Below are 20122 nucleotides of genomic sequence, written 5' to 3'. Positions count from 1 at the left end.
CCTGAGTCTGTGGACACTCTTTGAGTACCACTCGTTTTTAAATTTAATTAAAGCATTCTGATTACTACAAATTAATTCTATCTGAGAGTGCTGACCATTTCAAACTCACATAGCATGTCACAAGCTTGCATAAGAGAAAAGAGGTGTAAGGAGTTTCACCCAGGAAGAAGGCCTTGCTATGAAACCCCCAACCACAGTGAAACATAAGTCCCTGTGGCTGTTTCTCATGTGCAACAGCTTTGAAGGACACATGGAGAAAGTCAGGTCACTGGAATACCATCGAAGACTGATGTAACCAAAGGGATTTGACTTCCCATCCAGGTAGAGCTTCAGTGACACTGTCTTCCATATCAAGGACTTAACTGTATACTTGCTGGAGACATTTTTCCACTGGTTTCTCTGGCCAAATGGGGTTGTACTTCCTACTAGACCTACTTGGATTTGATTATAGTCCCAGAGTCTCCCAGGGCCATGTCTTAATCCTCAGGCATCCATGTTATCTCAGTATCCCTGCTTCCCTTTCTAAAGTCAAGAAGGTCAAGCCTAAATCCCTATATAGCCAGTTAAAGGAAAAAAAGGACTTAGGAATCAGCAAATCAGCCAAGTTTATTTACATTCCCTTCAATTAAACTTCCTACTTCATCTCTGCTAAGGGCTTATCCCATGCAATGCAATTTTGCAATTCTAAGAACTTGTTCCCAGCTTCATGAAGTAGTCCTGGTGTTATCCCTCCAGTTTGTTGATCCACTCCCCATAACCCTGCTTGCTTTTCTTCCTGCCATCATCTTCACTCTTCCTCCTGGCATATGGCTGCTGTGAGCTGGAAACTCTAGAAAAGGCTTCATTCCGCATACCCACAGAGTCAGCACTGCCTTCTCTACAGGCCAGACCCACCCTTTTCCTGGATGGAGCTGAAGGCCTCAGCCAATTATCTCTGGTTCAAAACTCTGTCCTATTCATATCTCCAGAACATATTTCCCTTAACTACAATTTTTCAAGTTAAACATGATTCTAACATATATGTATATATATACATATGCCAGATATTTTGACACTTAAATTGCATGACAAATTTAACATCTTTGAGCTGCATAAGGATGGCAACCACTATTCCTTCTACCATTTCACAGTGCCTAGAATAGCACTTGGTCCATTACCGGCTCCTACAAATATTGTCTAATTAATTAATTAATGGATCAAAGACTGGAACAAGTGAATATTTGCAGTGCACAGCATAGTGGAGTAGACACACACACACTCAATATTGATTTACAATGATGCTAACACCATATCTTAAAAATGAGCAGTTAAAGAATCCTAATAATGAACATTCATTCAGACTTTATATCTATTTTCCTCTTCCTTATAACAACTTGTTATGGCCCCAGATTTCTTGTATCTATGATTAGATAATTTGACATGTACAATAAGAAAAATACTGATTGCTAAGTTAGGTGTAAAAATCACTGTGATGATGCATTAATATAAGTTCCTTGCCTTTTACCTTCCTTAAACTGATTTTCAAAGCAATATCCCACATTTCAAATCTTAACTGAGAAGATAAAACGTAATTTTTTACGCTATAAAACTAAAAGATAACACTGAATTAAGTTTTATACTCAATGTATTTTACTTAAAAAGATTATAAAGTGGTACCTTTTTTATGATTTACGTTTTTCTCTGTCTTAGTACTGAATCAAGCTCTCTCAATGAATACTTTAAACTTCAACTTCTAGAAAGTGCTTTCTTTTTTATTTTCTATTCAATAACTTAATTAATTCACATCTATTCAACCTTTGTACAGAATGAGAAGAATTTGAGCGATTCCTTATGTCTTCAAACCCCAGAATACGGTCTAACACCAAATGCGAGTGCACAGATCCTAATCTAATGCAGTCCAACTTGAACACTTGGACCTGTTATATGTCCTCTGCTCAGTTTTCAGCACTGGCTTTTAAAACCCTACAGAACATCAAGAGGCAGAACAAGACTGCAAAAATAAAGCCTAAAACAATGACCTCACCAGCATTTGCTAAAACATATGTATCATACCTCCTCTGGGTTGGGCCTATGCATAGAGAGAACAATAGCAAAAAATTCACAGTATTGTTGAAGGACCAGCTAAGGTAGAATAATTATAAGCAGGAACATAAGGAATATTTTGAGAACTCCCAGAAGAGTGGCAAAACAAAGGGAATAGCTCTGAACTCCCAAGAAACAGCAGCCTGGCAACCATAGGAAGAAAAATGGTTGCATTTTGAACAAAGTCAACTGTGGATGGAAGAGGCATAAACATTGACACACTTTTCAAATAACATCTGGAGATACAAAACAAATAAAAGTATTTCACATCTGCAGAGTGTGTAAAGAAAGGTCGGTTACTATTGGCCTCAACAACAAAACTGAAGAGCAATATATGGGCATTTTAGTTGAAAATAAAGAAAAAACTGACTCAAAGCCACGATGCCGAGAGAACTACATCTCATGTTTGTAAAGTAATTCTATTTGAACAAATTCTGACAAAGGATCTGCTCACTTCCCATTTTAGCATTCTGTGGGGAAGTGAAAGAATGCACTCAAAATACTTTCTTTAAGAAGATATCCAAAGTTTCCACATAAGAAGTGAAATACTATCATTTTGGAGGAATCTACATTTCTTTAGAAAATTTTCAGAATGCTTTGAGAGAAATAAGGAAATAAAATTCCCCAATGTAACACAAGTGAAAACGTAAGCAAAAAATGCTAAAATAGGTATCTTTTGCTTCTCAGAATAATGCTGTCTTCGTGGCAAAATGAAGCCAAAGCACACATCTTTGACAGTAAAATGCATTTTCGAGCTCCTTCCTGAACTTAAAATATCATAATAAGGCTTCCTTTCCACCTCTACCTTCCAAACCATGCTGGAGCCATGCTGCACTCCCACACACCTGCAAACACATACACACAAAAGGGAATAAGTCTTACCAGACCATCACAGTTGCTAATGGCAACAGAGGTTCCTGGAATGTCCATGATGTCACCAACATAAGCACAGTTAGTCTGCAAAGGCTCTGTTTTCCAGATTCTTTCTGAAGCATTTCCTGCTTGATGATCATTAGTGGGGTCAGTTATATTCTCAGGCACCAGAGATGTCTCGTGCCACTCCACAACAGCCCCGGGAGCTACTAGCTGAGTGTTGGGCCTGAGTCGCAGACGAAAATCTCTTCCAAATGCTGTGATGTTAAAAAACAACTGCTCAGAGTTGGAAGACACGTCCCTCGGTGACCTCTTTTTGGGATTTGCAGAAAGAATATGGGAGAGATAGTGTCCTTCAGAATTTGTGCTGACTGGAGTCACCAGCTCATACTCACTCTGTCTCTTTATTGGTAAATCTGTGGGGGCGAAAAATAGAATTGTAGAACCCTGTGTGACACGAGAACACAGGAGGACATAACAGAGGCATCAAATGCCCCACCTCACAAGGCAGTACCTCAACTTGCATGATAAATATATTCCTGAACCCTCTCACTCAGTATGAAATTTTGGGAACTCGAATCATTTCTCAACTATACTTAGGTAACTCTGGGCTCAATGAATCATTTTCTTTTTAAAAAATGTACTACAATGTGAATATTCATATCTCATTTACACGTTTGAGAATATGAATATAATAAGTTTCCATAAATGATATCTGGCTTGCTTATAATCAAGACATGCTCCCAATTCATTTATCATTGACATAACTGACACCTGCTACAAATTTTTAACAAAGTTGCTATTATGCAGAAGAAATTTTTTTGATTGTTTAATTTTTGTCCTGTAAAAATCCTAGAATTCATTGTAATAGCTACTTTATGTTGCATTTACCTTTGGCCTGTAATTTTATATACTGTAGTTTATGGTGCTGTAGTTTATACATAATTTTCCCATCATAACAAACCTAATAATCACACTTCACGGGTGAGGAAACTGAGATTCAGGAAGTATGTGCCCAAGGTAAAGTAACTCTGAAGCTCAGATATGAATCCAAGTCATACTCCAAAGCCCATACACTCATTCTGCTCCATTGAGTTGTGCCCCATAAATCACAGAATCTTTTCAGAAAACGAGGAGAATGGGTAGGAAAAAAAAAAGTAGAAATTATAATCTATAAATTAAATATGCAGATGCTGGTCAGTCAAGAGCAAATAGCATTGTCATTTTGCACCGAATTCCATACATGGGACAGATACTCATTTTTATATGTATGTCTAATTGAAGTCTACTTTACATCATGGGTGGCCAGCTACAGGTTAAACTAAATTTCACAATTCATTTCCCACCTTTAGCCAAATGTATCATGTCTGCTAAAATACAAACGCCCTGGGGAAAGATAACACACTGAGTAAACCTTACTGAGTAACACACTGAGTATCCCTTACTAGAAATGATTTTGAAGCAAGAGAGTGGACCCTAGAAAAGGAAATGAGGACAAGGATGAGAAAAGAAGACAAGTAAAATTTGATAAAAGATATTAAAAAGTCCCCCATCGTCATGATTCTAGCCTAAGGCTAGTCCTGCAGTATGTAAAAGTATCCTGAAAAAAATTCTATGACCCACGAATACTTCTTGCCTACAGCAATCGCATGTATGTCTTCCAATAAATGAAAGTGTAAGACTCATAACTGAACTATAACCTATGATCTTAAAGTAGCCTTATAGAATATATTCATTCTTTTCCTGCTTTGTAAATACTTCAAACAGTGTATAAAGTACCAGAAAATGAATGAAGGCATTTTACAACTTGGAAATTCTTTGAGTGCATGTTTGTTATCATTATGCCAGGTAGAATGAATGGCCAATGTATTTAAACAAAATACCCTTCTTTATTAAATGCATGGATCGAATATCACTGCTGTAAATATTTACTAGGCAGAGGAATGAGGATTGTCACAACACAGAGTAAAATGAAGCCTGGCTCCAACCCTGGAGGGGCAGCGGCAGCATGATCCCTGCTTTGTGGGTTCTCTGGACCATCGTCAAGGACCCACACTAGGCATCAGCATAAGCACAGACACAAAGATGTGGTCTCTCTTCCAGCCAAATCCATGGGGAATACTTTTGTCACTTCTGGCTATTTATAGAAAGAACTAGAAATTTTAGGGAATGAACTCGAGTGTCACAGGAGCAGAGTGATGGAGGGGAAGGTTTCCACAGTAAGGAATGACTCAGGCTCTTGGATGTGGACTGACCAAGCCTATCCCCAATTAAGTATAAATTCCTTGAGGACAAGAAGCTCCCCCATTCAGCTTGGCATACCCAATACCATCTAAAACAAGATTTTGTACATGTCAGGGTCTCTTGTCAGTCAGATTTGTGTATCATGCATTCACTTAGTAATGCAGGTAACCGGAGAACCTTTGCTTTGCCTATGCTGCTACACACTAACTTACAAGACATACTACCCGAGACCCAAGGGCATCTGGCTGCACCAGTAATCCCACTTAAAAGTCTTTCTCTAAGCATTCATTTACTGTTTGATGGGAAGGAGATTTCCCATCTCCACTGAAGGAAATTCACACAACCAAAGTCTAGACAATATATTGATGCCTGTATTAAGTGACTAGAGAACTAGAAAATCTAGGAAGAATGCAAGGAGGCTCCTCCACACCCAGGAGGACACCCAGAGCCTCATGCTTACAGCAAACCATGCATCCTAGATCCTCTGGGACAGTTTTACTTTTCCACTGTCAGACCGTATGTTCTGCATTTTTATTCAAAATAAAGATGGCATATTTCTATAGAGCTTTGTCTTCTCTGATGCTAAATAATAAATCATTCCTAAAATGTACTCATAAGACATATTGCTGAAATTAAACCCAGAATGAGTAATTTTCCAGTTGGGAATTATTGTAACCAAGGGAAAAGATGCACTTAGTAACCCCTCAGGCTACTGTCCCCCTGGACAGTAGTTAGCAGAAGTGACAAAGGTCACCTGCCATTTATTGGCAGGACAAATCCTGGACACTGTGCTTTGTGTTCAAGAATATACCATCTCTACAGTGCCTAGGGGGCTCAGCCGGCTAAGTGTCTGAGTCAGCTCAGGTCATGATACCAGGGTCCTAGGATGGAGCCCTGAGTCAGGCTTCCTGCTCAGTGGGGAACCTGCTTCTCCCTCCCCCTCTGCTGCTCCCCCTGCTTGTGCTCTCTCACTCTCTCTCTGTCAAATAAATAAATAAAATTGTAAAAAAAAAAAAAAGAATATACCATCTCTAATTCTCACAGCAATCACAGCAGGTGGGTCCTATTATACCTAGCTTACAAATGAAAAAGCAGGCCTAGGAGGCCTGACACATTGCAAGCAAGAAGCCAAAGGAAAAACTCAATTTGGATCATTTTGACACTGAAGACCATGCTCCTATGCTCTTATTCATTTCAGGATAGATGGAACATCTTGCTGTCGATTTCTAATTTAAGATCTGACTTATAAAGGAAAACTACCACAAGAATGACGACGTTCTGTCTACCCAAAGCCAGCCAACCAATTTTTCCTCCAGTGTAGTTTCAAAAATTTCTGTAAAAAGCTCTTAAATTCTCAGTCTTTGGAAGAAAAAAGGGGGGGAGGGGATGGTGGGGAAAGCTCAAAGCTATCAAAAGTATTTTCATCTCAGATTACAATCATGCAAGCAAATTACATCATATCCAGTGTTCACTTACTGTATTCAGAAATTACACACCTCACAAGCCCAAATACTCCCACAAAGCAGTACAGCCTTTGGATAAGGAAGGAACTACACTGTCAGAAGCAAGTTAAATCAGTGTATGAGCCCGAATAAGTTCTTTGGCTTCTCTTAGGCTCAGTGTCCTCAATTGCTAACTGGAGGCTAGGAATACTTCCAACTTCATAGGTCTAGTGAGACGTTTAAATGAGATTACAGAGGATGCAATAAATACAAGCTACTGAAAACTTAAATATAAATCAGCTACTCATTAAAATATTGCCCGTGTGCAATTTTAAGGTGTGAAACTATACAACTGTCAGCAGAAATGGCTGAAGGGCCACAGCAATTGGTATGTAAAGGACTTTGTTGGCCCTCAATTCTACAAGCACAAATGGCTAGACCCACTGTAAAACCACACCGTGGTCACTAAGTTGCCCGAACAGGACTCAGATGCAGTGAACCTTCCACACCGACTGGCGTCTATGCATGCGTAGTCTATCTTCCTCCAGGTGCTACGGATAAGTGGTCTGTGATCTTACCTAGGAGCAAACCCTCCACTTGTGCTCCATATCCTAACCCCTCTCGCCTTTGCAAGAACAGTTTCTGTGACTGTTCTCTCTTCTTTCTTTATCCCTTTCCCCACATCACTAGATCACTCCCACTGGCAAATAAATATGCTTCCATCTTACCTATCTTTAATAAAAACCCTCTACACATCCCACTCTAGCTAACACCCCATCACTTCACTACTCTTTATAGCAAAATGCTCCAAAAGATTGACTACCACAGATGTCTCCAATTCCTCTCTTCTCATTCTTGTTCTTTCTCAAGCCTGATCCAATCAGGCTCTTGAGGTCACTAGCGACCCCATGTTGCTGAAACCAATGGTCAAGACTCCTACTCCTTACCTGCCTTATCCAAAGTTACTGACCCAGCTTATTTCTCCTTCCTTCTTGAAATATGTTCTTTATTTAGCTTCTAGGACATCTTTCTCTTCTAGCTCTCCTCTTTATTCAGTGGTCTCCCCTCCTCATTTCTCCCTTCCTCGCGTCCCTTGATTTCCATGACTTGTATACACTGCAGATCCCTAGGACCTAGTCCACAGACTCCTCTCTTTTTTCATCCACCCTCCGCAGCATGGTAAATTCATCCCATCCCATGAGTTTGGGTGCCTTCACAATCGTTTATCTCCATGGGCTCCTCTCTTGTCAGCTCCATTGCCTTCTCCAGGTGGACATTCCCTAAGCACTTCAACTTAACATTTCCAGACGTAAACTTCCTATCTTCCTGCTCCTAAGTCAGTAATTGGCAACTCTATCCTCCTAACTACTCAGACCCAAAACCTGACTAAACTACCCTTAACTCTCATCACATCACAGATCAAATCTTTCAACAAATTCTATTGACTCAGTCTTCAAAGATGTCTCCAAACAGTGACTGCAGCTCACCACCAGCCTGGCTACTACCCTAGTCCAAGCCAATGGTCCCAGTTTTGAAAGAGCCCCATACCTGTTCTCCTTGTTTCTGCTCCTCCCCTTTATAAATGAGCCTCAAAATAGAGCCAGAGCAATTAAAGTGGCAGGTGAAGTCACTCTTCTCAAAACCCAACCCAGAGTAAAATGGGTTTGCTCTGTCCTACAGCCTGGCACTGAGAATTCTCACATCTCAAGGTCACTGTGCTTGCTTTCCTCTGGGAGGAGATCCCAGAGGGAGCTCCTCAATTCCTTCAGGTTTTTGTTTGAATATGACCCTCTCTCAGTGAGGTGTACCCTGACCAGTATCCATCTCATCACTCTCTATCCCCTTGCCCCATTTTACTTTTCCCCACAAAACTTGTCACTCACTCTCTGACATACTATAAATTGTACTTATGTTTACTTATTGTTTCTCCCACTAGCATATAAGCTCCACGAGGGCACAGGTTTTTACCTGTTCTCTTTACTACTGTTCCCCAGTGCCTAAAATAGAACCTGAAATCGCTCAATAAATATCTGTGAACGAATGAATGGATGAGAGCAGTTTGAGCCTGAGGGTGTACCTAAAATTAGAATGCACCATCTTTTCCCCAAATAGCAATTTATCACTAAGCAATTAGTGACAGCCAACTACACAGGTTGCCCTATACCTCTACAACCAGCATTTTGCTTGCAATTGTTGTTTCTATTTCTCACAGCTCTTGCTGACCACTAAATCAAACATTTCATAATATCCAGGTCTTCTATTCAAGCTATTAAGAACCAGAAAGTGGATCTAGTCATTAAAACAGATCTCCTGGAATGCAGACAAGAGCCCCTCATGCTCAGAAGCAAGCAGCAGGAAATCAGCCCCGCTCTGCAATCCCTTTAGATAATCACAGAATATCTATACAGGTCAAAAATAAAAAAGACCTTGAAAACCACCTAATCTTTGCCTCTTTCTTAAAATGAAGGCATCTCAAGTAGATGATTTCTTTTTAAGTTATAGGTGGAGTGCCTTTAACCTGCTCCTGCTCTCTGTGAAGAGAGATTTTTCTCTGACTCTCCTGGGCCTCTCCATCTCCTAGCTCACCCTTCTCCCGGTAATGAAGAGTGATGTCTATGATCTGTAAGTCTGGAAAAAATAAGAAGTTTGCAAAGCTCAGCGCCTCCATCCTCATTCTTCTTCCTGGGAAGGATCCTGATAAGGAGCACATGTTGTCTTCCACGTCACGGGGGCAAGCCCTGCCCTAACCCAGTGGGGCCTGACATACACCGGCTGGGGTACATACTTCCCATCAAAGTGAGAGCTTCCTGTTCCCCTAGCCTTGTTTGTAAAAGATATTTTTACTACATCTTTATATCTGCTATTTCTAACTTGTTCCCTCAAGCAAGTGAGAGGGGTATGTTTTCATTCAGGATCTCCTCAGAAACTCAAACTACCTTTAAGAAAAAGTATTGTCATATCTCCACTGGATAACTAAATTATAAGACTAACAATTCTCCTTGTCAGAGAATCCTCTAAAGTCCTCATTTGAGAGTTTAGCTTAATGCCTTCTTCCTCCTTGTGCTGAATCAAAGAGAAACATTCTTTCTCGTGTGTGTGTGAGATATGTGTATACATCTGTATACACACACACTAATATTAAACATAACCTACATCAAAGTATTTGAGGAGGCAATGTTCTATGTTTCCATATACTTCAAGACCTTTTGGCTGATCACACTTTCCATTTTAATGTCAACCACGTTAGAATTTTCTCATAGTTTCAAAACTGTAATCATTTCTGAGACTTTGGACCCTTTTCCATATGTTATTGTACTTGTGCATAACAGGCTCTCAGTAAATACAAGCTCAAAGAAAAAGAGGAACTTCCCTCACACTGAAACTTGAACATGGCAGTTCTCTGCCTAGAATAATGTGTCATACCTTCTCTTCACCCCTAAGTTATCGAAACCAAACTTCTCATTTTCACCTAAATATTCAGCTTGCCTTCTTGACTTCACTGTTTCTTTTTTTTTTTAAGATTTTATTTATTTATTTGACAGAGATAGAGACAGCCAGCGAGAGAGGGAACACAAGCAGGGGGAGAGCGAGAGGAAGAAGCAGGCTCATAGCAGAGGAGCCTGAAGTGGGGCTCGATCCCATAACGCCGGGATCACACCCTGAGCCGAAGGCAGACGCTTAATGACTGAGCCACCCAGGCGCCCCTTGACTTCACTGTTTCTGTTCATAAAGTGCTGATTCTCCTAAAGCCCCAGGCTAGAAAACTGACTTTATATCCATTTCCCCCCCCCATTTAATATCATTCAAGTCCTACTGTTTTCTCTTTAGAAATTTCTGTCAAACTAATTTATTTCTTCCAATTGCTTCAAGTCCTCATCACCACACACTGCAAACCTCAAAGTGCCAAGTCCAAACTCCCCAACATAATTGCTCACTACCAAATATTCTATAAGTTGTACCAAAATATTATCTGAATTACTGCCAGGAAAACTGTTTTAAAGTCCCACGTGTAAAATGCCTAAATTATGCCACTTACTACCTTTGTGATTTTGGTCACTTAAGACTTCATGTCAGTATTCATCTGTAAAATGAGGGTAATGGTATTTAATTCATAGACTTGTAAAAATTAACTGGCCGAATCCAAAGCGCTTAGAACACTATTCGGCACACAGGAAGGGCTCGATAAATGTTAGCTATTAATATTACTAGGTTATTGTCTCTGAATAGTTTCAATGGCTCATCATTACTTCAGGATAAAATAGACTCAGAAAACTGATAGCTTTTTTCCACGTTAGACATGAAAATTGCTTTCAAGGCCCCTACTAATCAAATCCTCTCACTTCACAAATAAGAAAATGAAACTCGCAGACTGGGTAACTGAACTCAAATCAAAACTGAACTGTCATTTAAGGCCCTCTGCACTCTGTCCCTAACTTCTTTGCAATAGCGTCTCCCATACTGGCCCACTGAAACATTCTAATAGGCTCCCCAGACCCAACTTAATCACGCCTGTCCTCAAAGTCCTACTCTCCCGTTCGTCCCCAGGGAAAGGACTGCTGCTTTCTCTCCATCTATACAAATCCAACCTGGCCTACAGGGCCTATCTCAAGCCCCATCTCTCCCAAGAAACTTTCCCTGCTATCTTGTCCAGAGTATAGACCTGCTGGTCTAAGCTTCTTAGATCTCATCATCATGCATTATCTGTATAAAAGTTCTAAAAATCTCTATAGGAGAAAAAGTATATGCTTATGTCTTGTCCTCTCAGAGATTTTAAGCTCTTTGGGATGGAAGTGTGGTATCTTAACTATGTTTAAATGTCCCTAGCATACAGCGGTATTTGAGGGAAAAAAATCAATGACAATTTTTGGAAGTGGGGATTCTTGAGAAGGAGCGCTTTCACAGTAGGCCGCCGTGGCCCATGCTCTGGGAACGTCTTAATTCCTTCATGCATTCACTCTCAGAAGCTCACAACTGAGGATGGGCAGTTTGGTATCTGCCTAATATGTTGTGCAATTATACCCAAACGTCTCCTAGAGGTTACTAGATGTCCCCAGCACGTTACAAAGACCACACTATAGAACAATAAGAGAACAGAAGTGGTCAGTAGTATAAGCAACATTACTAAGACCTCGAGTGACTACAGTACAAAGCTCACACGTTTCCCAGCAATCTTTAGTTGATCTAATGAAGCCCAAAGCTACTCCTGGCACACAAAATATTGGAATACTTGGGGTTGATGCAATATGGCTTGAGTTCCCAAGCAAGGAAGGGAGAAGGTGGGGTACGATGGTGGATTACCAAAGGTTTGGGGTCGGAAAGTACTGTGTTTAAATTCTGATTTCAAGCTGATGCACATTTTGTCCTCTGCAAGCAAATTATCAAAATTAAGGCTCAAGAGGTTATCTATAAAAATGAGGATAATAATGGGCTCAAACAAGGTAAGGCACCGAAAAGACTTAGTCCAGCTAGAAACAATGTAATAAAAGAAGAATTAGCTGAGGTTATTATCTTCGTGACCATCCCCATCTAGCTAGAGCTACCAAAGATGGAAGTGGGCTTTGGAGTCCTTCCATGTCCCAGCACCTCTCAGGCCTCTCCCATCTCTACTCCTGCCCCAGTCTAGTGTTTCTGATATGCTTAGAAGGGATCTTCAGCTCCATGTCAACCGAGGGCCTGGAGTCTAGGTTAGCTGTGACAACCCATAGTCTGTGACCCCACCCAAACACTGGGATTCTCTCCCAAGAACTGGTTGATTACTATAAAGAGTCAGTTTACACAGGCAGTTTCCTTTTTCAGGTACAAATTCTCAGTATGCAACAATCTGGCCACAAGAAGGAAATCGAATAAGCATTTTCAAGATCTGCTAAAGAAGCAGCTCCAACAACAACATTTCCAAATCCTTTGCTGAGGGTAGGAGAACGACTTTCATCAGAAATGACAGGAGCCAGCTGCTCCAGGAAAAATGTGAGCAGGGTGACGAGTGGACGTTAAAGAGGGTGCCACGCGCTGAAGGCTTCCCAAGGCTGTAAACACAAACGGAGAAGGGGCCGCATCTTCACTGAAAGGCAATTAAAAGTTAGTTGTGACACAGGCTGAACTTCTGAACACAGCCAAATTCTTTTTCCCTCATTTCATCTCCTCTAGGCTCTTATCACCGCAAGGCAGAGAACCTCTTTGAAGTCTTTTATTTTAATTGCAAACCTACTTTCACAGTCAGAGATTTTTCATCAAGCTATTGGAGAAAAAAGAGAAAGCTTTTTTTTTATTTCTCATTAAGAAAGAACAAATAGCTGTGAACTTAAAAATTCTTCTCATCTTTTTTAAATCTGGCTTTTTCATAAGTATTTGTTGCAATTGCACAATGTTTACGTCCAACAGAGTCACTTAGAAAAGAGCAGCACATTCTTTAGTGTTCCAGAACATGATATCAGGTAAGAGAAGAACCTTCAAGAAAAAGAAAGAAGAAAAATGTCCAAGTATTTTTTGTTTGCTACATCTTAAAATGATCAAATAATCAATAACAGAATAACAAGTAGAGAAGATATATTTTTTTACGTGAGGCCCCAATGCCAAAGTGTTAACATTCCGATCTTAGTTTTTAAAGAAGCATGTCTAATGGTTATATTTATCATCACTGGAAGTTTTACAGACTCAAGAGCTATATTAGACATTCTATAAATTAATATTTCTCATACACTTCACAATTTTTTGATGGGTAATACTTTTAAAGACTAACATTGAGCCTAGATTTTAAAGCCAGGAAAATAAGCATTTGTCCCCCAGGGCCAAAGGCCAAGAAATATGACAGATAAGAAGTGCGAACAGCATTTTTAAAGGTTTTCACTGAAACTTACTTGGGGTGATTATATTTCCCAACTCTAAAATAGTCCAGCTCACAATACGACAAAAGTATGAGAAACTGGGACCATCCAGGAGGCCACTGTATTAGCTCCCTACTGCTGGTGTAACAAATTGCCACAAACTTAGCGACTTAAAACAATATATATTTATTATCCTACAGTTCTGGAGTTCAGAAGTCTGAAATAAAACATATATTTATTATCCTACAGTTCTGGAGTTCAGAAGTCTGAAATAGGACCCAGGGGTCTAAATTCAAGGTGTCAGCAGGGCTGCATTTCTTCAAGAAGCTCTGGGAATAATCTGTTTCCTTGACTTTTCAAACTTCTGGAGGCCACGTGCATTCGCTGGCTCCTGGGTCCCTGTATTCATCTTCAAAGCCAGAAACATCAGACCAAGTCCTTTCTTATGCTGCCATCTCTGTAGTTTTGTCTTTTTGTCTCCCTCTTCTATTTATGAGGACCTCGGAAAATCCAGGCTAACCTCCCTATTTAAGGGCCAACCAATGAGCAACTTTAATTCCATCCTCAAACTTAACTCCTCTTAGCCATGTAACATATTCATGAGTTCCAGGGATTCAGATGTAGACACCTCTGGGGGGCCATTATTCTACCTACCACAGCTGCCAGTTCCCATGCAGTGTGCTAGGAAGCCCTCAGGCCGTGCATTATTACATGTGTGCAGCCTAGCATCCATCCTCCTTTTTCTTTGACTGCACCCCCAGTTTTCCCTCAGGTTAACCATCCTGCATTCCACTCTCAGTCCCTGTAAATCAAGAGTGAAATGTCTCAATCCAGGCCAGTCAGAGCACTGTGTCCCCTGACCACAGTGAATGGTCCCACGGTAAGCTTATGACTCAAGCCAAGTATCCAATCAAAGCCTCCCCAGGAAATCTGCTAGCTCTATCAAAAGACAAGTACCCTGTCTAGTGGGGAGAAAGGTAGAATGAAAGCCTAGAGATGCTGGTGATGGTCTTTCCCACAACCTGAGGGGCCACCAATCATATCCTGATAAAGAATAGAGCCAGTGGTGTGCCTGGGTGGCACAGTGGTTAAGCATCTGCCTTCAGCTCAGGCGTGATCCTGGTTTTATGGGATCGAGCCCCACATCAGGCTCCTCCACTAGGAGCCTGCTTCTTCCTCTCCCACTCCCCCTGCTTGTTCCCTCTCTCGCTGGCTGTCTCTATCTCTGTCGAATAAATAAATAAAATCTTAAAAAAAAAAAAAAAGAATAGAGCCAATGCAGGAAAATAAGGAGGAAAGAAGAGTTGGGGGAGGAGAGGGAGGGATTTCTGACATTGTTTGAGCCCTCAGTTCAGCTATACCTGACTTTGATTACCTGATCAATTTTGTTTTCCTTTACCAGTGTCAACAGGGTTCCTGTTGTTTGCATTCAAAGGAGTCATGATTAGTACAGGAACTTTCTCTCAATGAAATGGAAAGGACTTTCAATAAACAAGATGAAAAGAAAAAAGAATTCTGTCCAGTATACATGAAATATACTTGGCATGGAGTCTGTATGGAGTAATTGTTTTGCATGGTTCATTCCTTACCCATCTCCCCCCTCTACTGCCATATTCCAATGAATTAAGCAATACTATATTGAGATATCAACATTAAGATAATACATGAAAATAGAACTCTTAAAGAGCTGTCACATGACGAGCTGAGTGGCTGGAGAGTTTACAAGTCCTTGACACAGTAAATTAAGGTTCCTGGAAAATCATGGCGGTAGGCAGACCTATCAAAAATGTACAGATTAGAATGGGGTGGCTCTCATTGAGTAAAAGTGTTTTTTAAAAAGCACAAGACTGAGATGTACTACTAATAATAGCTATTAACCTAGCTTGTGCCCCATGTGCCAACACTTTATGAATCCTTTACAATTCTATGAACTAAGCAGTAGTAGTATGCCTATGTTTACATAGAAGAAAGAGATGCTTTGAGAGGTTAAAGTCAGCTAGAAAGTAGTAAACTACACAGTGAACAACAGTCTGTGCCCCTGACCATTTAATGGAAGAAAAGCAATGAATATTAATAGTTCCTCTACTGGATAGGCTGATTGTGTTTTAGATTAAGGAATGGACTTTACATGTAAAAGAGAGACTTTTACATATAAAAGAGAACTCAAGCTCATATGAAGAATGATTTCAATCATTCTTTCTAATTTATATGCATATAGACATATAAAAATATAAATACTAAATACAAAGAAAGATTTTAGGAAATGTGATTTAACATCTAAGATCCCAGTATTTGTCATATATTTAATCCTATCTTACTTCCTAGGAGTTTCCTAAATGTTATTTTTGTTTTATCAGTCACTTCAAAAACAAGATAGACTGTTTCATGCTGGCCACAATTTATTCTAAATTCCGTAAAGATTCATCATGCCGAATTTGTGGCAATCATTTTTATAAACAAGAGACTAACATGACCACAAAATCTCTCCTAAGGATTTACAGTTAGTCAGCAAAATCATGTAAACATATTTGGAAAATTAGGATGGATAAATTACTTGAGGGAACAGGCATTCCCAAACTAGGAAACTCTTCCCACGCTTTACTATCCATTCTAAAGAATAATATAGCTCTCAAATTCTATGAGGTGTATGAATCTTCTCATAGTACTACTAAAATTGACAAAACGTTTTTATAATTGATCATACTTTTGGGTACTTGATAATCAGAAAAACGATTAATTCATTACATCTTTCAAAGACTGCATAATCAAATATTTAAAAAATTATATTCAGATTTAGGGACAGCAGAGCCAAAACTAATTTAAAACTGAAATTTTAAAAAATCAACACTGCCCTATCCCACTAGTAAAAGTTCAGATCATACAAACTTCTTTAAAAGCCATCTGTCAAAATGTATCTTGTTAATTTGGTTTTACTCAGCAATCAGTGTGTAGGGCTTTCTCCTAAAGTCGTCATTTGAAAAGCAGGCAGCTATTTATATACAACACTGTGTGGCAACATTCATTACAATGAGAAAACAGGTGTCATTAGGGAAATAAGTACATAAATTAAGGTTTATTGGGACAATAAGATTAAAATAAGGATTTTGTAATGCTATGAAAAACTATATTAAAATAGCAAACAGAACAAAAACAGGTATACAAAAATAATCCACACAATCTGTGTATTGAAAGATGACTAAGAATATGCTAAATTATAACAGTTTGGTACGTAAGATGATTGTCAAAACTCTGGGGAATACAGAAAAACTAAAGAAGACAGTTATAATGGGCACATGTAAAACATCTATATTCAGAAGAAAAACTAATTAAAAAAGTAATTCAACAACTTCTAATAATAGACATAGCACAGTTTAGGAGTAAAAGCTGATCTCTATTGGAGCACCACAAAGAGAAGGTTCCCAAAATTCTAGCATTAGAGTTCCATCTAAGTCATCACTGTCAATATCCAGTCCAAGTAGCATAATCAAATCCTTCATATTGAAACCACTCATGATTTTACCAGGCAATTTGGAATTGTCCCTAATGGATTTCCAAGGTAATCTGGATTGGCTACCCACAAGCAAAGAATGCTTAGAGATAATCATCCTGGAAGCAGTAGTGACCATGGGGATTTCTTAACATTTCTGAGCAATACTATGATTATTTGGTACGATGGTGAGAAAAAAAAAAAAAAAAACAATGAAAGTATGGGGAAGAAATATTTCAGCTAAACAGCAGTAGTAATTTGCTAGTAATAGATTAACATACTACACTAAATAACATCTTCATCTACAAAGCTTAAAGCATTTAATATTAGCCATTAGAGGTGGAAGCTAAATCAGTAAAGTGAAATGCATGATCTTTAGGTACCAGAAAGAACAATGGCTACATAGCTAGCTAATATTCTAAATTTTCTGAAGGATCCCTTTAAACCACTTTAAATCACATTTTTCAGTATTTTGCTGGCATGCTGCGTTGGTAGATTTTAATTTTAGGTTATCTTATTTCCCCTGATGCCTGGAGCAAATGATCTCTAGTAGACATTAGTGCAAAATTAGTGGGCATTCCAAACCTGCACATAATTCAGTTCAATTTACCAAATCTTATTGAACAGAAACAGAAAAGTGTAAGAAACCTAGCTCCCTGAGCTTTGTGGAATGAAAAGAGAAGTCACAAGGAGCCCTGATAACACCGAATAATTAATTGCATAGTCATTATCACCCTCCTCATTTTCTTGGGGACCAATTAAACCTGGAGAGGGGCACAGAACAAGAGCATTTAAGAAAAGTCAGAACACAGGTGAATCCCAATATAACACCCTGCTTACTAGATCCATGCACTGAATAACAAATATTTGAGGACCCACAAGGTACCAAGCCCAATTTTATATACTGGGGATACAGCAATCATCAAGACAAAGTGTTTGCTCTCATGAGGTCTACACCAGTAGAAATGCCTACCATAAGCCAAGGACTAGGTAAAGCGACTCACTCTAAACCCTGAAAACCAAATAAATACCTGCAAATGATGAAAAAATATTTCTCAGTAAACTGGATATTTGAGCGGACAAGATTAGCAACTTGAATTTGTTAAGAATGAAATGTAATGGAATTTGAGACCTGGAAACAAAAATAGGGCAGAGAAAGACAGATATCCCCTGATTCCAAGAGAAGGGGTAAGCTAGGGAACTCAGCCCAACACCAAAGCTTCACAATGATTTTTCCTCTAATGATACTCAGGCAATATCAGAGTGATAGCTTATGAAACAAAGGACTCAGAGAATTCTTTTTCAGAGTCCATAGAAATCTCCAATTTCTACAGAACCATGATTATTTCCTAAGCCACATGTGTCACAGAGCAAGACTCCTTACCCAATCAGGCCAGCCAGCCAGCTGCCCACAATTCCTCTAGGCATCCTACCAAGGCCATACTCTGAGTCAGAATGAAAACGCTCCCTGATATGCCACAGAAGTACGTTAATGACCTCAGGAAACACACTTACACATATATACAAAATGCATATGCACTCACATATGTATCTACCTATCTATCTATGTGTGTGTGTGTGTGTGTATACATGTATGAGTATATGTATGTGTGGGTGTAGATAGGTAGGTAGGTAAATAGTTCCTCTTTGGTTGACCAAGGAGCAGAGAAGTAGGTCAGAGTTCAAAGCCTATTTGCCCATTTTCTCTAGGGTGAATAATTCTTTCCCACATACCAAGAAGGCATTTTTCCACTGGGTGGAGAGAGAAGGAAAGAAGCAAAGGCCCCATCAACATACTATGGAGGTGATATATCTATACACATTCTAACCTGCCCTCATCACAACCACCTTCTCTCTACCTAAATAAAAGCATTCCTACTTTAGGAGGCTGAAGCATATTAGACATATTTTTTATTGTTTTCTTAATCACATATTGTGTGACTGTATTTACAAAGAACACTTCAAAGCTGGTAAAATTAACCTATCCTGTCAGAAGTCAAGAGAGTGGTTACCTATCATGGGCGGATAGTGCTAAGAAGGTGGCACCAAGTGCTAGTAATGTTGTAGTTATTGGTCCAGATGCTAGTCACACAGGAGTGTTCCCTTCCTGAAGGATCAGCACTATCCTACATGTACAGTATATCTCAATAGAAACAATTTTTTTAAATTCAGCTTCCTAATAATTTATGGTTTGTCACTAATCTATAGTTCTCTCTTCCTGAGACATTAAATTATGCAGAAATCATTCAGAACCATGGACTTTTCTCTAGCCAATTTGGAGAACAATAAAAATAATTAATTCTACAAGCCTTATTAATCTTTCCTAATTGTACCATTGATCAAATAGCACCTCCAAGCAGTTATATAAAACCACTTTTAAATTAATTATTGGGGGGAAATTAATTAAATGTAGAAGAGGGCATTTTACCAAACTTTCAGGTTAACCACCCCTTTGCACGTGGGGAGAAGGGAAAGAAATCTCATTCCTATACATAGATTTTTTAAAATGTATTTTTAAATCCCTTTTAAGAGCTACATAAATGACTATATCCCAAAGCCAAATGATAGCTACACTTTTATTATCACAAGACCCATGAGTCAAACCTATTTTTATCTTTACTTCTTCTCTTCACTCAACCTGAAAATGGTAAATAAAAATACAGTAAAAAAAGAGAGAAACCCTATAAAGCAGAGGAACTTGGGAGCAAGAAAATCTCCAGTAATACAACCTGAAAGTCCCCTGCCCTGCCCTCTTCCACACTGCTACTCATCTTCCTCAACCAAATTTAAGCACACCTGTACCACTTCTCTGTAGAAACCTGCAACTAAAGTAATTTCTATTAACAAAAGGACTGGACCAAGGTCTAACTCAGGACTTCTTACAGGATAGCATGCTGATTCTATCTGAAAATTTAATCAAAGCATATATTTTATTCCTTTGATAGAATGGGTAATCTTTTTTATAGAATGGGTAATCTTTGATAGAATGGATAATCCTTTTTCTTTNCCTTTTTTTTTTTTTTTTTTTTTTTTTTTTTTTTTTTTTTTTTTTTTTTTTTTGTGCAGGGCTTGAACTCACAACACAGAGATCAAGACCTGAGCTGAGATCAAGAGTTGGACGCTTAACCAACAAAGCCACCCAGATGCCCCTAGAATGGGCCATCTTAACACAG

At 39.1% G+C, this 20122-nt stretch overlaps 1 protein-coding gene across 1 annotated transcript in view; it reads right to left on the bottom strand.

Moving 5' to 3' along the window:
• Positions 1–20122, bottom strand: part of ADAMTS3 (ADAM metallopeptidase with thrombospondin type 1 motif 3) — a 260177-nt gene that overhangs the window by 236630 nt on the left and 3425 nt on the right. Inside the window, exon 3 of the mRNA XM_034671705.1 lies at positions 2965–3371. Within this exon, the coding sequence (XP_034527596.1) occupies positions 2965–3371 (407 nt within the window). The remainder of the gene's footprint in view (positions 1–2964; positions 3372–20122) is intronic.

Source organism: Ailuropoda melanoleuca, chromosome 11 (assembly GCF_002007445.2).
Source record: "Ailuropoda melanoleuca isolate Jingjing chromosome 11, ASM200744v2, whole genome shotgun sequence".
Taxonomy (NCBI): domain Eukaryota; kingdom Metazoa; phylum Chordata; class Mammalia; order Carnivora; family Ursidae; genus Ailuropoda; species Ailuropoda melanoleuca.
The sequence above is the reverse complement of the archived record's forward strand: the minus strand, read 5'-3'. Positions and strand labels throughout refer to the sequence as shown.